This window comes from Ornithorhynchus anatinus, chromosome 4 (genome assembly GCF_004115215.2).
Source record: "Ornithorhynchus anatinus isolate Pmale09 chromosome 4, mOrnAna1.pri.v4, whole genome shotgun sequence".
NCBI classification, from domain to species: domain Eukaryota; kingdom Metazoa; phylum Chordata; class Mammalia; order Monotremata; family Ornithorhynchidae; genus Ornithorhynchus; species Ornithorhynchus anatinus.
Genome location: NC_041731.1, coordinates 31,137,634 through 31,160,255, shown reverse-complemented (window position 1 = coordinate 31,160,255; position 22,622 = coordinate 31,137,634). Strand labels below are relative to the sequence as shown.

Genomic DNA, 22,622 nt, shown 5'->3' with positions numbered 1-22,622 from the left:
TCCAGGTCTCGGTGATTCTGGGCTGCCAAAAGTTTAGAGTCTGGTTCACTTGCCTAGAGCTTTTTGGATTCAAATTCACCTCCAGTAACTCACCTGCCTCCTGGCTACTTAATAAACACCCTCTCCCCCCTGTTTTGCCCAGCCAGGGGGTTTGCTCATCCCTCTAGACTCTAAGTTCATTTTGGGCAGAGAATGTATCTACCAACTCTCATATTGTTATATAGTACTCTCCCAAGCACTTAGTACAGTGTTCTGCACAGAGTAAGTGCTCAATAAATATGATTGACTGATTAATTAGCAGAGGAACACTGCAGCCAGACCTTGGCTTTGAATTCTGGAGTTGGGGTTGGTCATATTTGTCAGAATCTCAGAGCCAAGGCCCATCTGCAAGCTTTCCCAAGAGATTGGTCAACCATCAGGTGCTGATGATGGTGAATCAGCAGAGGAGGTTGGGCTGATTTGGTAAGTGGGAACTGGTGCACATTGTTTTCTTCACAGCTGTTGCCAAGGAGCTGGGACGATTGACCAATCACAGGCCTTTGTCCAGAAATCTCCCTCTGGGGTAGTGGGGAACTACAAATAGCTAAGATAGTGAGGAGCTGTGTGAAAGGTGATTTCTTTCAATCCATCAGTGATATATATTGAGCAGGGCACGGGACTAAGCAGTTGAGAGAGTACAATTTAATCGGGAGTCACCATCCCTGCCTTCAAGGAGTTGATTTGGGCTTCCTTTTTTGGGAAATGAGACATTGAGAACTGAGAAGGGAGAATACATGAAGATCTAGCCTGAGAAGAGTCCATGTAGCCACTGCATTCAGTCTGCCAGGGGATGCTGACAGGCTCCCAGTGAAGCTGAAAAGTCACTTCCTGCTGGGGTGGCATTGAACTTTTTGTTTTTTATGACATTTGTTCAGCATTTATTATGAGCCAGACACTATAAGTTTGGGGATAGATACAAGCTGATTATGCTGCAGCTTCTCTTTCTTCTACCCACTCCTCTACTTCATCTCCATTTGGTCTTCAGAACCACTTGACTTCTGCTTTCTGATGCCTTGGAGCTTGAAACCAGCAGGAAATTGAAAGGTGAGTCAATAATAACTGTGCTGTTTTTAGGTGCTTATTATGTACCAAGAACTGGGGTTGTTACTGCACAATCTTCTTGGATTCAGTCCCCTTCCATATGGGGCTCAGAGTCAATTGATCAGTAGTGTTTGTTGAGGAGCTATTGTATTCAGAGAACTGTTTTAAGCAATCAACTGTATTTGAGTGCTATGCACAGATCACTGTACCTGGGAGAGTACAATACAGTAGTTTTAACAAACATGCTCCCTGTCAGTAACTAGTTTGTGATCTAGAGGGGGAGACAGGCATTAACATGTTAAATAATAATAACTTAATGATATGAACATAAATGCTGAGAGGTTGAGGATGGGACAAATATCAAATGTTCAAAGGTCATTGAGTGAAGTGTGAAGATGATACAGAAGGGAGAGAGAGCTGTGGGAAGAAAGAGGGCTCTTTTGGGGAAGATGGGAGCTTAATGCTGCTTTGAAGGTAGAGTGGTGGTCTGGCATGTATGCTGGGGAAAGGAGTTCTAGGCTAGGGGGAGGATGAGGGAAAGGGTTGGTGATGAGACAGACAAGATTGGGATACTGAAGAGAGTACAATAGAAAGTAATATAAATGATCCCTGCCTTCAAGGACCCTAATAGTCTAGTGAGGGAGATGGATACAAAAAGTACAGAAATGAGGAAATAGACTGTATAAGATATAGACATAAATCCTATAGGGAGGAGCCTGGAGGATAGGGAATTTTAAGGAGGAAAGTGATATGTGATAATTGTCCGTGAGACTTCTAGGTGAGGAGGATTTCACAAACATCCATATGGCACTAGCCCTGCCCTAAGCTGAGCACACTTCTGGGAGAACAGAATTGCCATATTGGAATTCCAAGAAGGATTTTTTTTCCTGAGGGACCAAACTCCCAGAAAATGGGGTAGTAGCTTATCTTGAGGCAGGGGGTAAGGGAGCAATTAACTGAATTTCTTAAATGCTGCCCCACAGGGAGTTGGCTATTTAAACAGAATAGAAACATGTCCTAGAGACAGTTTATTCAAGTGATTAATAATTGTGGTATGTGTTAAACTCTCCATCTGTGCCAAATCCTGTACTAACCACTGGGGTAGATACAAGATAAGCAGGTTGGACAAAGTCCCTTTCAAATAAGAAACTCATAAGTAGGTAGAATAAAAGGTTCCCATTTTACAGGTGAGCAAACTGAGGCCCAGAGATGTTGAGTAGTTGTTTTTATGGTATTTAAGCACTGTATTATGTGCAGGATAGATACAAGCTAATCAGGTTGGACACAGGCCATGCCCCACATGGGGCTCCCAGTCTTAATCCCCAATTTGCAGATGAGTTAACTGAGGCACAAAAAAGTTAAGTGACTTCCCCAAGGTCACATAGAAGAACTGGGATTAGATCCCAGGTCTTTCTGACTCCCAGTCCTGTGGTCTATCCACTAGGTTGCTCTGCTTCATAATTGGCAGGAGGAGAGGGATAAGAGGGGTCCAAGGTTGGGCCTAAAATGATAGCATAAAAGGAGGAGAATTGTGTTTCCTCATTTCCAGGGTCAAGGGGAATAGTAAAGAGGACTGTTTTGTGGTGTGCAAAACCCCTGTAGATGTTGCTTCCTGCTATGGTATTCGATTCCAAGCCTGTAGGACTATATTTCCCACACAGACCAACAAGACCCTCAGAGGGCTGCAAAGATAGTCACAGTTTGGCTTTTCACAGACCATTCTTAGAAGCAACAGCCTTCTTATTAGGATGAGGTAATTTAATAAATCACAGACAATTCCTGTCCCCTTAAGTCTTGGGATGCCTAGACAAAATAGAAAAAAGTAGAGGCAGTTAAGAGTATCTTGTAACTCTGGGTGCCGTAGAGAAGACAATTCTCTATCCACATCTTAAAGGTGGGTTATCGGGGGCCCTATTTGGAGGCAGGGAACTCCCAAATCCTGTCTTTGTGTGGGGACATAGAGAATCTTCAAAAGGGCTCTTTCTGAGCCTTTTCTCTAAGTGTTTGAAAATTTCTAGAACGCTGCAGCTCTGGGAGCCAAAGACCAATTTAAAACATTTAGTCTTGTGCCACTTTCTGTGGTCCATCAGCAATTCTAATGGACTTGGGAGCAAGGATTTACAAGACTCTGTCACTCGGCCCCCCAAAGGCGTGGAGACTGTTGCTCATGTCACCGATAGCTGGTAAATGTGACTTTACCCTAAACCTCAGCATGTTGGGACACTGGAATGACAGAGCGAGAGAGAACAGCTGCAAAGTCTCCAGATTCAAATGTTTTGGTCCTAATGATTCTATTTTAGGTTTTCCATATTGGTGTGACTGTGCCGAAGCCATCTGAGAAACCAAATCTTCCGTAAAAGCTCAATGAGGGCAGGGAACGTCTGCTAACTCTATTATCTTGTACTCTCCCAACCGCTTAGCATGCTGCACACAGTAAATGCTCAATAAATATGATTCCCATTGCTTGAGTAATGGGGCAACAGGCCAAAGCAGTTCACTGGAGCCCCCAAAAGTCTTTTTCTGAGTCCAGTGGGTTTAAAAGCACAGATCATGAAGGTCACGACTGCCTTGATGAAAGCCCAATGCCAGGGAGAAGTCCTGGTGTGATTTATTTAAGCCTAATCATTAACGTCCTCAATAGCATTTGCTGGGCTCCTGGTCAGTGCAGTCCTCGCTTCTGAGTACCTACTGTGCATGGAGCTCTGTTCTAGGCTCCTACTGTATGCAGAGTATGGTTCTACTATCCATTTCTCTCACGTGTATTTGAGCACTTACGTGCAGAGCACTGTACTAAGCATTTGGGAGAGTACAGTATAACAGAATTAGCAGACTGGTTCCCTGCTCATAACAAGCTATTATTTATCTAACTTTTTTCAAGGTATTTGTTAAGCACTTACCACATGCCAAGAACTGTACTAAGCCCTGGGATAGATACTAGCTAATAAGGATAGACACAGTCCCTTTCCCACTTAGGGCTCACAGTCTTAATCCCCATTTTACCAATGAGGAAACTGAGGAACAAAGAAGTTAAGTGACTTGACCGAGGTCACAGCAGAGAAGTAACAGAGCTGGAATTAGAACTCAGGTTCTTTGAGAGCTCTTTCCACTAGGTTACTCTCCTTTTCTACTCTATTCTATCTACCCTTCCTGCTCTAAGAAGATGAATGGGATGGTGTAGTTCACCTATGCTGTGTGGCTGAAAAGACCATTATGGGAACCACAATTCCAACCACACTGAGCACACACAAAGACTGTCCTTTATTATGCTGTCACATTGGTTGTTTGCAATGCCCAGAGCTGTTTATCCTTTTGTCTCCTTGTTGCATGATTCTTCCTAAGCTTCTCCTTGAAAAGAGCAACTCTTTTCTTGGTTGTAATGCGCTATACTTGTCTCACTGGCACTTCACTTTCCAGCTGGGATTTAGCACAATCAGTGGCTTTGCTCTACCGTATTCTCCTTGCTTTGGGTTTTCCAATTTCACCTAACCATGGAGCAGCTGTTTCCAGTAACAATCTCAGTGCTGCACATTCTTCTTACATGTTCCAACACAGCTGTGCTCCACTGATCTGAGACAGCTCGTGGTGAGCGGGGGAACTTGTGTACCAAATCTCTTATAATCTCCCAAGTTATTACTACAGTGCTCTGCACATAAGTGCCAATAAATATATTATAAATTATATTAATCATTGAGCACTCAGTATGTGCAGAGCACTGTATTAAGCACTTGAAAGAGTAATAATCATAATGATGGTATTTGCGAAGTGTTTACTCTGTGCCAAGCACTGTTCTAAGCACTGGGGTAGATAGGTTATCGCATCCCACGCAGTCTTAATCCCCATTTTACAGATGAGGGAACTGAGGCACAGAGAAGTTAAGTGACTTGCCCAAGGTTACATAGCTGACAAGTGTCAGAACTGGTATTAGAACTCATGACCTCTGACTCTCAAGCCCGTGCTCTTGCCACTAAGCCACACTGCTTCTCTAGGAGTATAATACAACAGAATTAGCAGACACTTTCCCTGTTCCCTGACCATAATGAGCTTTAATATCTGTCTCCTCTAGACTGTGATCTCATATTAGGCAGGGTGTCTACCGACACTACTGTTCTCTCCCGAGAGCTTAATACAATGTTCTGCACACAGTAAGCGCTCAATACCTAAGATTCATAAATATGATTCACTTTGAGGACTTCATTTTTGTGATCCTGCCTTACCATTTGATGTTGAATATTGCCGGTAAATGAAATGGATGGAGCTGCTCAAGGAGCTGCCGCCCTCCTCCTCACCGTCCCTCGGTCTCGCCTATCCCGCCGTCGACCCCTGGGTCACGTCCTCCCGCGGTCCTGGAACGCCCTCCCTCCTCACCTCTGCCAAACTGATTCTCTTTCCCTCTTCAAAACCCTACTTAAAAATCACCTCCTCCAAGAGGCGTTCCCAGACTGAGCTCCTCTTCCCCCTCTACTCCCTCTGCCATCCCCCCTTTACCTCTCCGCAGCTAAAGCCTCATTTTCCCCTTTTCCCTCTGCTCCTCCACCTCTCCCTTCCCATCCCCACAGCACTGTACTCATCCACTCAACTGTATATATTTTCGTTACCCTATTTATTTTGTTAATGAATTGTACATAGCCTCGATTCTATTTAGTTGCCATTGTTTTTACGAGATGTTCTTCCCCTTGACGCTGTTTATTGCCATTGTTCTCGTCTGTCCGTCTCCCCCGATTAGACTGTAAGCCTGTCAAACGGCAGGGACTGTCTCTATCTGTTGCCGACTTGTTCATCCCAAGCGCTTAGTACAGTGCTCTGCACATAGTAAGCGCTCAATAAATACTATTGAATGAATGAATGAAAGGAGTTAAATGTGCCCTCTGACTTGATATGTGGGTACTTACAATAGACCGAAATCAAATGGTCTCTGACCTCAAAGAATTGATAAAAGCAAAATCTGATCTCTAACACTCAAACACCATAGAAATCATAGGGCAGGACCGCATCCAAATCATCCCCCCCAAATGATAATCTCTTTTACTTTTGAACTTGTTCACCTTTCTATGAGCCCTCTGAATTGAGGAGGGCGTCCGAATCATTATCCCCATCTTATAGACTCACAGAAAGGTCAGTGACTTGCACAAGGTCGCACGGTGAGTTGTGCCACCTCAAGCCCAATTCAGTGCTCTAAGTGCTGGAATAGGTACAAGCTGAACAGGTTGGACACAGTCCATCTTCCACATGGGGCTCAGTTTTCATCACCATTTTATGGATGAAGAAACTGAGGCACAGTGAAGTGATTTCCCATGGCCACAGGACAGGCACGTGGTGGAAGCAGTATTACAACCCTTGGAGCAGCGTGACCTAGTGGAAAGAGCATGGGCCTGGGAGTCAGAGGATTAAGACTGCGAACCCCATGTGGGTCATGGACTGTCTAACCTGATTAGCTTGTATCTACCCCAATGCTTAGCACAGTGCCTGGCACATAGTGAGCCCTTAAAAAATACAATTTTAAAATACAAACAAAAAAACCCAGGTCCTCTGACACCCAGGCCCTTTCTCTTTCCACTGGGAGACCCTGTTTCTCTCCCTTTCTGCGTATGCCTTGATTTTTTTTTCTAGCTCCAGTCTATCTAATGCAGAGGACCACGTTGTGTGTTTTTGTTGCAGATGTTCTTTGTATTTATTTATTTATTTATTTTGCAATAAGAGGAAAAGAACCACTCTAACCTTTACTGAACCAATTCGAGAATCGAGAAATAAAAAGTAGTGTCAAGAAGGATGTCAGTTGAGAATCTGTTCCAGCAGAGGGCAATGGCACTCCTCAAATATCCACTCGATTGCATCAGTGGCCTATTACCGGCTGTATAATACACTCTGCGCGTCTGCATTGATGAAAATTTCACGTACGATTTGAGGACAAAACATTTACACCGACGCCTGTGCAGGGCAGGCCAACAAAGCAACATATAATTAAGTAAATTATTTTGGCAAGTCACCAGCTCTCCGTACCCCTTGGCAACTCGGTGGGAAGGGTGAACCAATTTAGGAAGCTTCTTGCTTTCTTTTTTTCCACCCTTTAATTCTATTCTGTTTGCTGAGTTTTGGATGATATGGGCATGGAGCCCGTTTATATCTGTGAAAAGAATCATCAGAACCTCCCAGTAGAAACTAAAATCGTCATTCTAACATAATAATGTTGGTATTTGTTAAGCGCTTACTATGTGCAGAGCACTGTTCTAAGCGCTGGGGTAGATAAAGTGTAATCAGGTTGTCCCATGTGAGGCTCACAGTCTTCATCCCCATTTTACAGATGAGGGAACTGAGCCCCAGAGAAGTGAAGTGACTTGCCCACATTCACCCAGCTGACAAGTGGCAGAGTGGGGATTCGAATCCATGACCTCTGACTCCCAAGCCCCGGCTCTTTCCACTGAGCCACACTGCTTCTCCAAAGCTTCTCCAAATAAGCAGCGCGGCCTAATGGAAAAAGCACAAGCCTGGGAGTTAGAGGACCTGGGTTCTATTCCCACTCTGCCAATTGCTTGCTGTGTGACATTGGGCAACTCACTTGATTTCTCTATGTTTGTTTCCCCATGTAGAATGGGGATTAAATACCTGTTCTCCCTCCTCATACTTAAACCCTGAGCCCCATGTGGGACAGGGACTCTATACAACTTGATTAATGTGTATCTACTGCAGTGCTTAGAACAGTGCTTGACACATAGTAAAAGTTTAACAAATCAATCGTATTTATGGAGCATTTACTATGTGCAGAGCACTGTAAAGTGCTTGAGAGAGTCCAATACAACAGAATTGGCAGACATGTTAACAAATATAATAATGATAAAATCAGGTACTTGTTAAGCAGCAACTAAGTAGAGAAGCAGCGGAAAGAGCACAGGCTTGGGAGTCAGAGGTCATGGGTTCGAATCCCAGCTCTGCCACTTGTCAACTGTGTGACCGTGGGCAAGTCACTTAACTTCTCTATGCCTCAGTTACCTCATCTGTAAAATGGAGACTAAGACTGTGAGCCTCACGTGGGACGTGATAACCTTGTATCTACCCCAGCGCTTAGAACAGTGCTCTGCAAATAGTAAGTGCTTAAATACCAGCATTATTATTTTTAAGTACTATGCACTGTTCTAAATGCTGGAGTAGATACTAAATGAATAATTCATTTCTGAAAGGGGAGCATAGTTTTATTATTATTTTTGCTATCCAAAAGTGGCTATGAGTTTAGTAGTGTACTCTGCATCCCACAATATAACTTACTGTATTTCATTTGCTTATCTCAATCTGTAATTAGATAAAATACTCTGTTTCCCTTGGAAGTTAGAGGGCCCTTTTAAGTAATGAGGTAGGATAAAAGCTGGAAAAGTGTGGTAATGTGTTCACTTTGAAAACCTTTAGGTCTCTTTCAGTGTGTATTTTTGTTGTGGATGTGTATCTACATAGATGTATATTCTTAGTTTTCAAAGATGGTGCTAGGGATGGGGGCGAGCCTTCTCATGTCTAGGCTCTCTGCCCCTCCTACCCCCGGGCTTCAAAGCCTTAGTGAAGGCACATCCCCTCCAAGAGACCTTCCCAGACTAAGGCTTAATTTCCTCTTCTCCCACTCCCTTCCGCTTTTCTCTGATTTGCTCCCTTCATTCACTCCCCCCAGCTCCACAAGCACTTATGTATGTAACTGTAATTTATATTAATGTCTGCCTCCCCCCTAGATGATAAGCTTCTTGTGGGCATTCAAAAATAGGAGTTCTTTATCTTATTACATTTCTCGCATATGGGGTCCGTCTCCACTTTTGTACCTCCTCAAACAGCCTAACTCCTGTAAGCTTGTCTCTAGACTGTAAGCTCATTCTGGGCAGGGAATGTGTCCCTTGTCTGTCCCTAGCGCTTAGTACAGTACTCTGTAGATAGTAAATGCTTAATAAATACAATTGACTGTTGTCCGCTGAATTGTACTGTCGGCTGCAGAGATCTGTAACATAGTCCACTGCTATGTTACACTGCTCAAAACTTTCCTGATCTCTCTAAATCTTTTGTTCTGCCTTCCTGGCTTGCATGAAGAGTGACCACTGGCAGCTCTTGGATGCCACATTCCCACATGCATAATGGCTGCGTTCTGTCTAGTTGGGCAAAGGACAACTGGGTCCCTAGGCCAGGCATGAATAGTCTGTAGAAGCGTGTCTGAGCCCAACCAAACCTAGAGGATTTTGATCCTTTATTTTTCCCCACTTTCTTTGCTCCTGAGCCGTTCTGTTCCCTATCCAGATCCTTGGGAAAACAGACACCGCTTCTGAGCTGTGGAACACAGCAGCAGGAGATGAGGAGGGCTGGGAAGTGTAAATAAGTATAGTAGACAAAGCAAACATTATGGACATATCGGTAACTTAGGTACACATCTCTTATTTACATTGTCCATCTCCCCCTCTAGGCTGTAAACTCACTGTGGGTAGGGAATTGGTTTATTCAATTATATTGAGCATTTACTGTGTGCAGAGCACTGTACTAAGAGTTTAGAATGTACAATTCGGCAACAGAGATAATCCCTCCCACCAATGGGCTCACAGTCTAAAAGCGAGTCTGTTCTACTGTACTTAATCTGTATTATACTGTACTTTCCAAGTGCTTAGATTACAGTGCTTTGCACACAGTAAGCGCACAGTAAATACGATTGAGAGAATGAATGAACGTAAAGGCAACTGGTGCCATGTCTGTGCCAGGAAGGGGACAGAACAGCTGGAAGCAGACAGTCTGGTATAAAACTTGACAAGTGCCCATTCTACCTGACTGTGACCCCTTCCAGTTTTCCAAAGAGCAGCTTTTTGGCTATCCTGCCACCCATTCTCTGCACATATACTGTTCTGGGAAGTTATATTACTGCTAACAATGCCGCAATGTAGTCCTTTTAGACTGTAAACTCTTGGTGGGTAGGGAACAGGTCTATTAACTCTGGTACATTATACTTTTCTAAGCGCTGAGCACAGTGCTCTGCACACAGGAAGTACTCAATAAATACCATTGATTGAGCTGGTTGAGTTCTAGGAAACTCATTGCTGGTTATCTTGTCCTGCCATTTGGCACTGACTGCTGTAGCAGGTCCAGTTCTCCCAGCATCGACCTTGGCATATCCATGACTCTAGCGTAGTGGACAGAACTTGGGTGCTGGAGTCAGAATAACAAATCAATCATATTTATGGAGCACTTAAATGCTCCTCTGCTTGCTTGTGATATCATCTAGAGCAAGTCACTTTAACTTTTGTGCCTCAGTTTCCTCATGCATAAAATGTGGATTAAATACCTGATCCCCTTAAACTGTGGGCCAAGTGTGGGACAAGGGCTGTATCTAATCTGATTGTTGTACAACTACCCAAGTGTTTGGCAAATAGCATTCAACTTCACGATTATTAGGAAAATAATTGTTACTTAGAACCTGTTCTTGTATCATCTAAACTATGTGGATATTTGGGATCCTCTTCTCAAGGGTTTATGGTCTGTTGCTATGAGGTTTCATTGCTGACTTTTTATGTGTTTTTTTTTAAAATCAATTGTATTCATTAATTCATACTTACTGTATGCAGAGCACCATACCAAGTGTTTGGGAGAGTACGGTAAAACAGAGGTGGTAGACATGTTCCCTGCCCATGATGACCTTACAGTCTAGGGTATTTAAGTGCTTAGTATGTGCCGGGTATTGTACTAAGCACTGGTTAGACTGTAAGCCCATTGTGGGCAGAGATTGTCTTTATTGCTGAATTGTACTTTCCAAGAGCTTAGTACAGTGCTCTGCACACAGTAAGTGCTCAATAAATATGATTGAATGAATATAAGCTACTCAGTTTGGACACAGTCTGTGTCCCACAAGGGCTCACTGTTTTAATCCCTGTTTTACCAGTGGGGTAACGAGGGCACAGAGAAGTGATTTGGCCAAGGTCCCTAGCAGACAAGTTCATTCGGTTGCCCTGAGGGCTTTCTGTGTGCAAAACACTGTACGTAGCACTTGAAGGACTACAGTATAACAATAGACACATTCCCTGCCCACAACAAGTGACAGAGTCAGGATTGGAACCCAGGACATCACTTTGGGGGGAATGAGTGGATAGGGAGGAGTCAATCCTAATCAGCAAACACATGTGGGCTGCACAACTGGGCTCTGGCCCTTAGACTGCAAGCTCATTGCGGGCAGTATTGTGTCTGTTTATTCATTCAATCGTATTGAGTGCTTACTATCTGTACTAAGCTCTTGGAATGTACAATTCGGCAACAGATAGAGACAATCCCTGCCCGACAACGGGCTCACAGTCTGAACTGGGGAGACAGACAACAAAATAAGTAGTCTGGCATCAATATCGTCAAGATAAATAGAATCATAGATATATACAGACCATTAACAAAAAAGAGTAATAAATATATACAAATATGCACAGTGCTGTGGGGAGGGGAAGGGGAAGAGCAGAGGGTGGGAGAAAGGGGAATGGGAGGGGAGGAGGAGCAGAGGGAAAGGGAGGGCTCAGTCTGGGAAGGCCTCTTGGAGGAGGTGCCTCTCAGTAGGGTTTTGAAAAGGGGAAGAGAGTTAGTTTGGTGGTATGAGGAGGGAGGGCATTCCAGGTCAGTGGTAGGACGTGGACCAGGGGTAATAATGTAATAGTATAATAATGATGGCATTTAAGTGCTTACTATGTGCCAAGCACTGTTCTAAGCACTGGGGTAATCAGGTTGTCCCCAAATGGGGCTCACAGTCTTAATCCCCATTTTAAATGGTGGTATTTGTTAAGCGCTTACTATGTGCAAAGCACTGTTCTAAGCGCTGGGGGATACAAGGTAATCAGGTTGTCCCACGTGGGGCTCACAGTTTTAATCCCCATTTTACAGATAAGGTAACTGAGGCACAGAGAAGTTAAGTGACTTGCCCAAAGTCACACAGCTGGCAAGTGGCAGAGCCAGGATTTGAACCCATGAACTCTGACTCCCAAGCCCGTGCTCTTTCCACTGTACCACGCTGCTTCTCTACAGATGAGATAACTGAGGCACAGTGAAGTGACTTGCCCAAAGTCACACAGCTGACAAGTGGCAGAGGCGGGATTAGAACCCATGACCTCTGACTCCCAAGCCTGTGATCTCCCAGGCACTTAGTACAGTGCTCTGCACATAATAAGCACTCAATAAATGTGAGCATGTTGTAGGCAGGGAATGTGTCTACCAGCAGGGCTCAGTGGAAAGAGCATGGGTTTAGGAGTCAGAGGTCATGGGTTCTAATCCCGGCTCTGCCACATGTCAGTTGTGTGAATTTGGGCAAGTCACTTGACTTCTCGGTAGCTCATTTCCCTCATCTGTTAATAATGGTATTTAAGTGCTTACTATGTGCAGAGCACTGTTCTAAGCGTTGGGGTAGATACAAGGTAATCAGGTTGTCCCACGTGAGGCTCACGGTTAATCCCCCTTTTCCAGATGAGGTAACTGAGGCACAGAGAAGTTAAGTGACTTGCCCACAGTCACCCAGCTGACAAGGGGCAGAGTGGGGATTCGAACCCTTGACCTCTGACTCCCAAGCCCGTGCTCTTTCCACTGAGCTACGCTGCTTCTCTATTAAATGGGGATCAAGAATGTGAGCCCCATGTGGGACAGCTTGATTACCTTATATCACCCCCAGAGTTTAGAACAGTGTTTGGCACATAGTAAGTGCTTAACAAATGCCATGATGATGATGATAAAATGGGGATTAAGACTGTGAGCCTCAAGTGGGACAACCTGACTTCCCTGTATCTACCCCAGCGCTTGGAACAGTGCTCGTCCCAGGCTCTCTTAATATCCCGGCTGCTCTCATAATATCCCAGCTGCATTATTGTGAGTCTTCTCTCCGATCGCCCTTCCTCCTTTCTCTCCCCGCTCCAGTCTATTCTTCATTCCGCTGCCCGGCTCTTCTTCCTGCAGAAATGCTCTGGGCATGTCACTCCCCTCCTTAAAAACCTCCAGTGGTTGCCCATCGACCTCGGCACGAAACAAAAACTCCTCATTCTGGGCTTCGAGGCTCTCCATCACCTTGCCCTGTCCTACCTCACCTCCCTTCTCTCTTTCTACTGCCCACCCTGCACGCTTCGCTCCTCTGCCGCTCACCTCCTCACTGTCCCCCGTTCTCGCCTATCCTACTGTCGACTTCTGGTCCTTGTCCTATCACTGTCCTGGAATGGCCTCCCTTCTCACCTCTGCCAAACTAAATCTCTTCCCCTCTTCAAAGCCCTACTGAGAACTCACCTCCTCCAAGAGGCCTTCCCAGACTGAGCTTCCCCTTTTCCCTCTGCTCCCTCTCTGCTCCCCCTCTGCCCCTTTCCCTTTGCTCCTCCCCCCTCCCTTCCCCTCACCTCAGCACTGTGCTCATTTGTATATATTTTTATAACCTGATTAATTTTGTTAATGAGGTGTACATCCCCTTGATTCTATTTATTGTGATTATGTTGTCTTGTTTTTGTCCGTCTGTCACCCCCATTTAAACTGTGAACCCGTCATTGGGTAGGGATTATGTCTATCTATTGCCAAATTGTACATTCCAAGCGCTTAGTACAGTGCTCTTCACAAAGTAAGCACTCAATAAATACTGTTGAATGAACAAGTGCTTAACAAATGCCATGATGATGATGATGATGATGATAAAATGGGGATTAAGACTCTGAGCCTCAACTGGAACAACCTGATGACCCTGTATGTACCCCAATGCTTGGAACAGTGCTCATCACCTAGTAAGCACTTAACAAACACCAACATTATTATTACTGCTATTATTCTGTCATGTTTCCCGGTTGAGTTGCTGTGTGACTGTGGGCAAGTCACTTAACTTCTCTGTGCCTCAGTTACCTCATCTGTAAAATGGGGATGAAGACTGTGAGCCCCACGTGGGACAACCTGATTACCCTGTATCTTCCCCAACCCCAGTGCTTGGAACAGTGCTTGGAACAGTGCTTGGAACAGTGCTTGGCACAGAGTAAGCACTTAAGTGCCATGATGATGATAAAATGGAGATGACTGTGAGCCTCAAGTGGAACAGTGTGTTTACCCTGCATCCCCCCCTGTGCCTGGCACAGAATAAGCGCTTAACAAATGCCATGATGATGATAAAATGGGGATGAAGACTGTGAGCCCCACGTGGGACAACCTAATTACCCTGTATCTACCCCGGCGCTTAGAGTGCTCTGCACCTAGTAAGCGCTTAACAAATACCAACATTATTATTATTGCTCTTATTCTGTCATGTGTCCCGGTTGAGTTGCTGACTGTGGGCAAGTCACTTCACTTCTCTGTGCCTCAGTTCCCTCATCTGTAAAATGGGGATGAAGACTGTGAGCCCCACGTGGGACAACCTAATTACCCTATATAATAATAATAATAATAATGTTGGTATTTGTTAAGCGCTTACTATGTGCAGAGCACTGTTCTAAGTGCTGGGGTAGACACAGGGGAATCAGGTTGTCCCATGTGGGGCTCACAGTCTTCATCCTCATTTTACAGATGAGGTAACTGAGGCACAGAGAAGTTAAGTGACTTGCCCAAAGTCACACAGCTGACAGGTGGCAGAGCTGGGATTCGAACTCATGACCTCTGACTCCAAAGCCCAGGCTCTTTCCACTGAGCCACGCTGCTTCTCAATGCTTAGAACAGTGCTCTGCACATAGTAAGCGCTTAACGAATACCAACATTATTATTATCGTTATTATTCTATCATGTGTCCCGGTTGAGTTGCTGACTGTGGGCAAGTCACTTCACTTCTCTGTGCCTCAGTTCCCTCATCTGTAAAATGGGGATGAAGACTGTGAGCCCCACATAGGACAACCTAATTACCTTGTAATAATAATGTTGGTATTTGTTAAGCGCTTACTAGGTGCAGAGCACTGTTCTAAGCGCTGGGGTAGACACCGGGGAATCAGGTTGTCCCACATGGGGGTCACAGTCTCAGTCCCCATTTTACAGATGAGGGAACTGAGGCACCGAGAAGTGAAGTGACTTGCCCACAGTCACACAGTTGACAAGTGGCAGAGCCGGGATTCGAACTCATGACCTCTGACTCCAAAGCCCATGCTCTTCCCACTGAGCCACGCTGCTTCTGTGTATCTCCCCCAGCGCTTAGAAGAGTGCTCTGCACCTAGTAAGCGCTTAACAAATACCAACATTATCATTATTGCTATGATTGTGTCATGTGTCAGTGAATAAACATTGGCTCGGGGAGGGGGAGAGGCTCAGGTGGGGCCTAGGCCGGGCGTTGCCCTCAGTTAAGATGGCGGGGCCGCCGACGTGGAGCGGCCCTGGGTTACTATGGAGACGCCCGGGCCCCGCCCTCTGACGTCATCGCGCAGCTTGGGGGGGCGGGGCGGAGAAAAAAAAAAAGAGAAAATGGCGGTGGCGGCGGCTGCGGTTTGAATTCCAGCGGAGCGGCGGGATCGGGCCGGTCCTTGTTCCCAGCCCGGCCGCGGCCCATATGGACTCGCTGGCCGGAGAGGATCCCAGCCTGCCCGTGGGGCTCGGCCGCAGCAGGTAGAGCCGCCGGCCGCCGCTCGGGAGAGGGACGGAGGGAGGGAGGGAGGGAGGGAGAGAAGGAAGGACCGACCCACCGACAGAGGGACAGGCGCCGCCGGGCCCCACCCCCGACCCCTGCCGTCTGCCCCATCCCTGCTCCCAACTCTCCTCCCAGATCCCAACCCCCTGCCCCCCGTCTGCCCCACTCCCACCCAGATCCCAACCCCCTGCCCCCGTCTGTCCCATTCCCGCCCAGATCCCAGCCCCCTGGCCCTCTGTCTGCCCCCACCTCTGCCCCCCGTCTGCACTATCCCTGCTGCCAACTCTCCTCCCAGATCCCAAACCCTGCCCCCCTGTCTGCCCCACTCCCACCCAGATCCCAACCCCCTGCCCCCGTCTGCCCCATTCCCGCCCAGATCCCAGCCCCCTGCCCCTCTGTCTGCCCCCACCGCTGCCCCCTGTCTGCCCCATCCCTGCTCCCACCTCTCTCCCAGATCCCCATCCCCTGCCCGCTCTGCCCCCGACTCCCGCCCAGATCCCTGTCCCCATCTGCCCCTACTCCTCCCCAGTCTCCCCCAACCCTTCTCCCAGCTCTCCTCCCAGATCCCTATCCCCTGCATTGCTATCTGCCTCCATCCCTGCCTACCTGCCTGCCCAGCCCCCTGCCCACCTGTCTGCCCCATTCCTGCTCCCAACTCCCTCCCAGATCCCCTCCCAACTCCCGCCCTGAACCCAGATCTCTGCTCACCTATCTGCCCCGATCCCCGCCCCTTGCCCACCTCTCTGCCCCACCTATCATCCCTGACGGCTGCCCACCTGCCTGCCCAGTGCCTGCTTGGCTCCCTCCACCAAGGGCTGGTAAAGCCCCTCCACAGGGAGCCCTGGTTGGGGGCAGCAGTGAGGAGGAGGGGAGGTCTCTGCTCTAAAGAAGCTCTAAGGTCTCGGAAAACATTCAGTATTCAGGCCTGGTGCTACCAAACCGCCCTACCACTATGAAAGACTGAACAGTGAAGACAGAGTGTCTCCTAGGAGTAGGGACTCTACGATGGCGGGAGATATTTCCAGCCACCCCCCACCCTCTGCTGACCTCCACTCTATTTTTATTAAAAATGACACAGAGTAAACCCATTGTATACTTACTGTATGAGTGGGACTAATATGTGTACCTCGGTCCACTCCCGGTGAAAAATGTCAGTGTGTTTTTGGCTGGGAACTGATGAAAGTACATCTCGCATTCATCATAGAACAAGCGACATCATCATAATAATAGTAGTGGTCAAAAACTTACTAAATGCCAAGCACGGTACTTAGCGCTGTGGTAGATACAGGTTGGTCACAATCCCTGTCCCACGTGGGGCTCAGTGTGTTCAGCCCCATTTTACAGAGGGAACTGAGGTCCAGAGAAGTGAAGTGACTAGCCTAAGGTCAGACAGCAGACAAGTGCGAGAGATGGGATTAGAACTCGGGTTCTTCTGACTCCCAGGCCCATGCTCTATCCAATAAGGGTGCCATAAGAACACACTCCAAAAGGTTTTTAAAAGCTGTGTGGTCCCAGAAGGTGTTGCCAAGTTGATTCCTGATCCCCTTTCACTGCTCTGGAAATGCAGATGGTGTTTAGTGAGCACTTAGTGCGAATGGGAGAGTATGGTCACTTTAATCCTAATACCATCCCTTTGAGGTAGGGGAAGGCATATTACTATGTGCAAAATAATGATCTAAGCTCTGGGGTAGATACAAGATAATCAGATTGGACACGGTCCTTGTCCCACATTGATTCAGTCATATTTATTGAGTGCTTACTGTGTGCAGAGCACTATACTAAGCACTTGGGAGAGTGCAATACAACAATAAACAGACACATCCCCTGCCCACAATGAGTTTTCAGTCTAGAGGGGGCACTTGCAGTCTTCGTCCCCATTTTACAGATGAGATAACTAAGGCACAGAGAAGTTATATGACTTGCTCAAGGACACACAGCTATGTGGCCGAGCTGGAATTAGAACCTTCCAGACCCGTGCTCTTTCCACTAGGCTACGTTTCTCTAATACACTATGCCCATGTTCAAGATGGGGTAACTGAGGCATGAAAAGGTCAAGTGACTGGTTCAAAGTCATGACGTAGGCAAGGGGCAGAGCCAGGACTGGAAGCAGCATCCTACAATTGTCAGAGCCAAACTCTTTCCACTGCATCCCACAGCCTCTATAATTCAAAATTCATTCATTCAATAGTATTTATTAAGCACTTACTATGTACAGAGCACTGTTCTAATCGCTTGGAATGTACAAGTCGGCAACAGATAGAGACAGTCCCTGCCGTGTGACGGGCTTACAGTCTAATCAGGGGAGACAGACAAGAACAATGGCAATAAATAGAGACAAGGGGAAGAATTGTCCATCAGTGGTAATGTGATTAATGTGTGCAGAGTACTCTACTAAGTGCTTGGGAGAGGATGGTATAATAGAGTTGGTAGACATGACCCTCGTCCTCAAAGAGCACACAGTCTAGTTGGGAAGACAGACTTTAAATTACCGATAGGCAAGCGGATCACCCTTCTTATCTATTCTCTTCCATTTCACCCCAGTTTTCACTTTTTTCAAATGAGCTTACTGTTGCTCATGCTTTCTCCCCTGCCTGGAAGTGCCTCCTCCTTAAACCCTGTCAGATCACAGTAATAGTATTAGTATTTAAGTACTTGCTGTGTGGAAAGCACTGTACTAAGCACTGAGAAAGGACACACAAGTAAAAGTTCCACAAGGTCCCTGGCCCTCCAGGAGCTCACAGTGTAAAAGTAAGGTGGGATCTCATTTGTCAAATGACACAATAGGGACGATGAAAAAAAATCAATACAAAATAGATTTGAGAATAATAATAATAATGGTATTTGTTAAGCACTTACTATGTGCCAAGCACGGTACTAAACACTGTTAGAGAGAAAATTTTTCAGATCCGGCTTGGTTCCTGCTGAAGACAGAGCCAAACAAGTCTGACTCATCTTACTGCAATCACATCTCCTCCAGGAGTCCTTCCCCAGTTAATTTCTCTTCTCCTCAGGTTATATTCCCCAAGCTCTTACTCCAGCACTTCTGCCTCACCCAAGTAGTTGCAACCTCCTCTAGTGAGCTTATATGTGTCTTACATGCCTTATTACTAAAGCCCAAACTCACATACAAATCTTTTTCATTTTTCATCTTCCTCCTATCTGTAATTTATTGTAGTGTTGGTTTCTCCTGCTAGATTATAGGGTCCTTGAGCAGGCAAGGATTGGGCCTACTAACTCCCTCGTACTTCCTTAAGTGCTTAGTACATTGCTGTCTACACTGAGTACATAGAGTGTCCTTTATGCAAAGAAGACAAGCTGAGAAGACCAACATGGACCCCATTGTGCATACGAAAAGATTGTCTCTTCTTGTGTTGCCATGTTTAATGTCCACAGTGCCTGGGGTTGTTTCCCTCCTATCTTCTCCTCACTCAATCTTTAGAAAGGTTTTCCTTGAAAAAAGCCATTCCCTTACTGGTCTGCCCTCAGCAACAGATTCCCACTTTTCAGCTGGGGGAGGCAAACATTGTTTGAGACTTTTTTGTACCTTGTCTTCAAAGTGCTTTCTCCATTCCCCTGGCTTTCAGTTTCCCAATTTCAGCTTATTTTACAGCAGCTTTTTGAATACCCTGCTGTTACATGTTCTCAGGTGACACCCAGATAGCTGTGTTAAGGAGAGCAGAGTTTCAGTGCTCGGAGGCTCTGTTCCTAAACTTAGTTGTCTTGAGCTTGGTCTTGCAATTTGATATTGACTGAGCCCCGTAAATGATGCTGATGGAGATGCTCACAGAGCAGGGAAAGACACCTATGTGGAGTCCCGGTGTCCCAGCTGTAGATAAGATTGGACAGTACTTCAGCTATCAACCATTCAGTGGTATTTTTTTTTTAACACAGTCTGGGTGCAGAGCTCTGTACTAAGCACCTGGGAGAGTACGATAGAGTAAGCAGACAACCAAGGAGTATAGAGGAGTAGAGAAACAGCATGTCCTAGTGGGTAGAGCACACACCTGGGAGTCAGAAGGACCTGGGTTCTAGTCTTGGCTCCTCCACTTGTCTACTGTGGGACCTTGGGCAAATCACTTCTCTACGGGTCAATTACCTCATGTGTAAAATGAGGATTAAGACTGTGAGCCTCATTTGAGACTGGGACGGTGTCCAACCTAAATAGCTTGTATCTACTCAGTGCCTAGAGCAGTGTGCTTCACACATACCATGGGAAAAAAGGAGCTTCAGACTACTGGGGAAGGCAGAGTACCAGAGTATCAGTTATTGATATTTGCTGAGCACTTTCTGGACTACGTGAGAGTACATTACCATGGAGTTGGTGGACACGTTTCCTGCCTTCAGTGAGCCTACAATTTAGAGATGTTCTGTGGTGGGTGTAGGGGTCAGGACCTAAGTGTCTGTAGACCTTAAGTTTGGTCTGGAGCCTGATACCTCAGTACTGTCAGCGGATTGATGTTTCCCAAAGCATGTGCTGGGCTTCAGGATGGTATTTTTTCCGTTGTTGTTACCTCCTTGGTCCATGTGCTAGGAAACAAGTCTGTGATAGCTTTTAACTGTATGTGTGTTGCCAATATGAAATTTTGGTTGTGTGCATAATTTCCCCATTTTCTCAGTTTTCTGAAGGCTTATTGTCAGTCCATAACTTCTGGATTGTTCAGTGAAGTAGTTTACACTCGTTTTATTTTATGATGTTTGTTAAGCTCTTACTATGGGCCAGGCACCGTACTAAGTGCTGGGGTAGATACAAGCTAATCAGGTTGGGGACAGCCCCTGTCCCATGTGAGGTTCACAGTCTTCATCCCCATTTTACAGATGAGGGGACTGAGGTGTGCATGAAGTGAAGTGATTTGCCCAAGGTCCCAGAGCAGTTATGTGGCAGAGTTGGGATTAGAACCCAGATTTTTCTTGAGTCCCAGACCTGGGGTCTGTCACACTGCTGGGTGTGAACCTAATAGGGTTCAGTTTTCTGCATGCAGTAAGTCATGGAATGACTGTTTTTAGGACTTTGAATGATGCACCAGATCTGTTGAGTTAGAAGAGTTTTCCAGAGGAATGGAAGAGTATTCCAGACACCTGCATCCTGGTCTCCTGCTGTATCCTCCAAACCTGACTGCCTAGAACAAATTGAATAGGACCCACCCCACCCCACCCCACATTCCCTGCTTTCCTCCATCGACAGTGGGCGTGGCTCGGGCCCAGCCAGCCTCGGTAATGCCATGAAGCAGTTTCAGGATCCTGATTAACTTTTCAGGGCAGCCACATCTACCTAGGAATTTCTAGAACCCAGACCCATCGATGATAACATGATGGAAAAAGTTCCTGAAAGTTGGGCAGAGATCCTGGGACTGTTCCTTGTGTTGTATGCCTGTGTTGTAAGCTGTGAGCATATTATGGGTGGGGAACAGATCTGCTAATTCAGTGGTATTGTACTCACCCAAGCACATAGTACAGTGCTCTGCACATAGTAAGCACTCAATAAATGGCCTTGTTTGATTCTACATCTGACAAGCAGCAAAGATATTGTCCACTGAACTCATGCTGATGGAGCCACTGTGGAACTCTGGGAGCATCCAGTCAGTGGATGTTATTTAGTAGCCAATCCAGGAGCTTTCTGGCTTGGATCTTGCTGGCAGTGGAAAGTAATTAGACACCCCAAGAATAGCCACAGTTGGATCTTTTCATCTTTTTTCTTGAAGGTGGTGATGAGGTTGTTGGTATCTTGGAGATCCTCTGGTATTTCCTCAGTGGTCTATAGGGTGAAGCGTTTGGGCAAGTGCTTAAACTGGGTGTCCCCTGTAGTAATACTACTACTAATAATGATGATGATATTTGTTAAGCACTTACTATGTGCCAAGCATTGTTCTAAGTGCTGGGGTAGATATAAGGTAATCAGGTTGTTCCACTTGGGCTCACAGTCTTAATATCCATTTTACAGATGAGGTAACTGAGCCATAGAGAAGTGAAGTGACCTGCCCAAAATCATCACACCGCTGACAAGTGGCAGAGCTGGGATTGGAGCCCATGACCTCTGACTCCCAAGCTTGTATTCTCTCCACTAAGCCATGCTGCTTTTCTAACTTTGAAGATCTCAGGAGAGAGGCCACGTGGTTCAGTTACTTTTCCGTTTTTCATGGCTCTAACTGCTATGGCGACATCTCTAGTTTTTTTTTGTGGTATTTGTTAAGCCCTTACTATGTGTCAGGCACTTTACTAAGTGCTGGGGTAGATACAAGCTAGACACAGTCCATGTCCAACATGGGGCTCATAGTCTTAATCCCCATTTGACAGATGAGGTAACTGAGGCCTAGAGAAATGAAGTGACTTGCCCATGGTTATACAGCAGTTAAGTAGCAGATCCAGATTAGAACCCAGGTCTTCTGACTTCCAGGCCCTTGTTCTTTCCCCTAGGCCACGCTGCTTGTTGTGGGCAGGGAACGAGCCTGCCAACTCTGTACTGTAGTCTCACAAATGCTTACTACAGTGCGCTGCACCTAGTAAGGGCTCAATCAATACCATCGATGGTGACTAGAGCCAAGAATTTCGGCTCCAAACCTTTGAATTGGTTTTTGATCCATTTTAGCCGTCGGCCTCAAAAGACACCATTTCTCCAATTCAGACCTCCTTGGTCAAAGTGATGGAAAGTGACAGGTTGAGAACACAGAATAGGTCCCAGCTGGGATGGAGCAGCAGCATCTCCTCAATCTCAGTCGGATAGGTTGATCTCTGCCCAGTGAGACTAGGCAGGATTTCTGAGAGCTAGAGGATTTCCAGGTGATCAGACCAATGTTTATCTAAAGTGTGGTCTTGGGGTCCTTGGCAGGAGGATCATGCATGGGCTTGTGTGCTTGGAGCCAGAAGATGAGATCGATCAATGAGAAGCAGCATGGCTTAGTCGGTAGAGCACTGGCCTGGGAGTCAGAAACACCTGGGTTCTAATCCCAGCTCCACCACTTGTCTGCTCTGTAACTTCGGGCAAGTCACTTTACTTCCCTGGGCCTCAGTTACCTCA

At 46.2% G+C, this 22,622-nt stretch overlaps 1 protein-coding gene across 6 annotated transcripts in view; it reads left to right on the top strand.

The window, feature by feature from the left end:
* Positions 1 to 702: 702 nt before the first annotated feature.
* CDK5RAP2 (CDK5 regulatory subunit associated protein 2) overlaps positions 703 to 22,622 on the top strand; it is a 139,300-nt gene continuing 117,380 nt past the window's right edge. For 5 of the 6 annotated variants that reach the window (XM_039911746.1, XM_029062452.2, XM_029062451.2 and 2 more), the window contains exon 1: positions 15,441 to 15,588. In XM_039911746.1, coding sequence (XP_039767680.1) covers positions 15,533 to 15,588 — 56 coding nt within the window. In that variant the 5' untranslated portion in view covers positions 15,441 to 15,532. Of the gene's footprint in view, positions 1,084 to 15,440; positions 15,589 to 22,622 lie in introns of those variants that run through there. The other variant, XM_029062453.2, reaches the window with a different exon arrangement.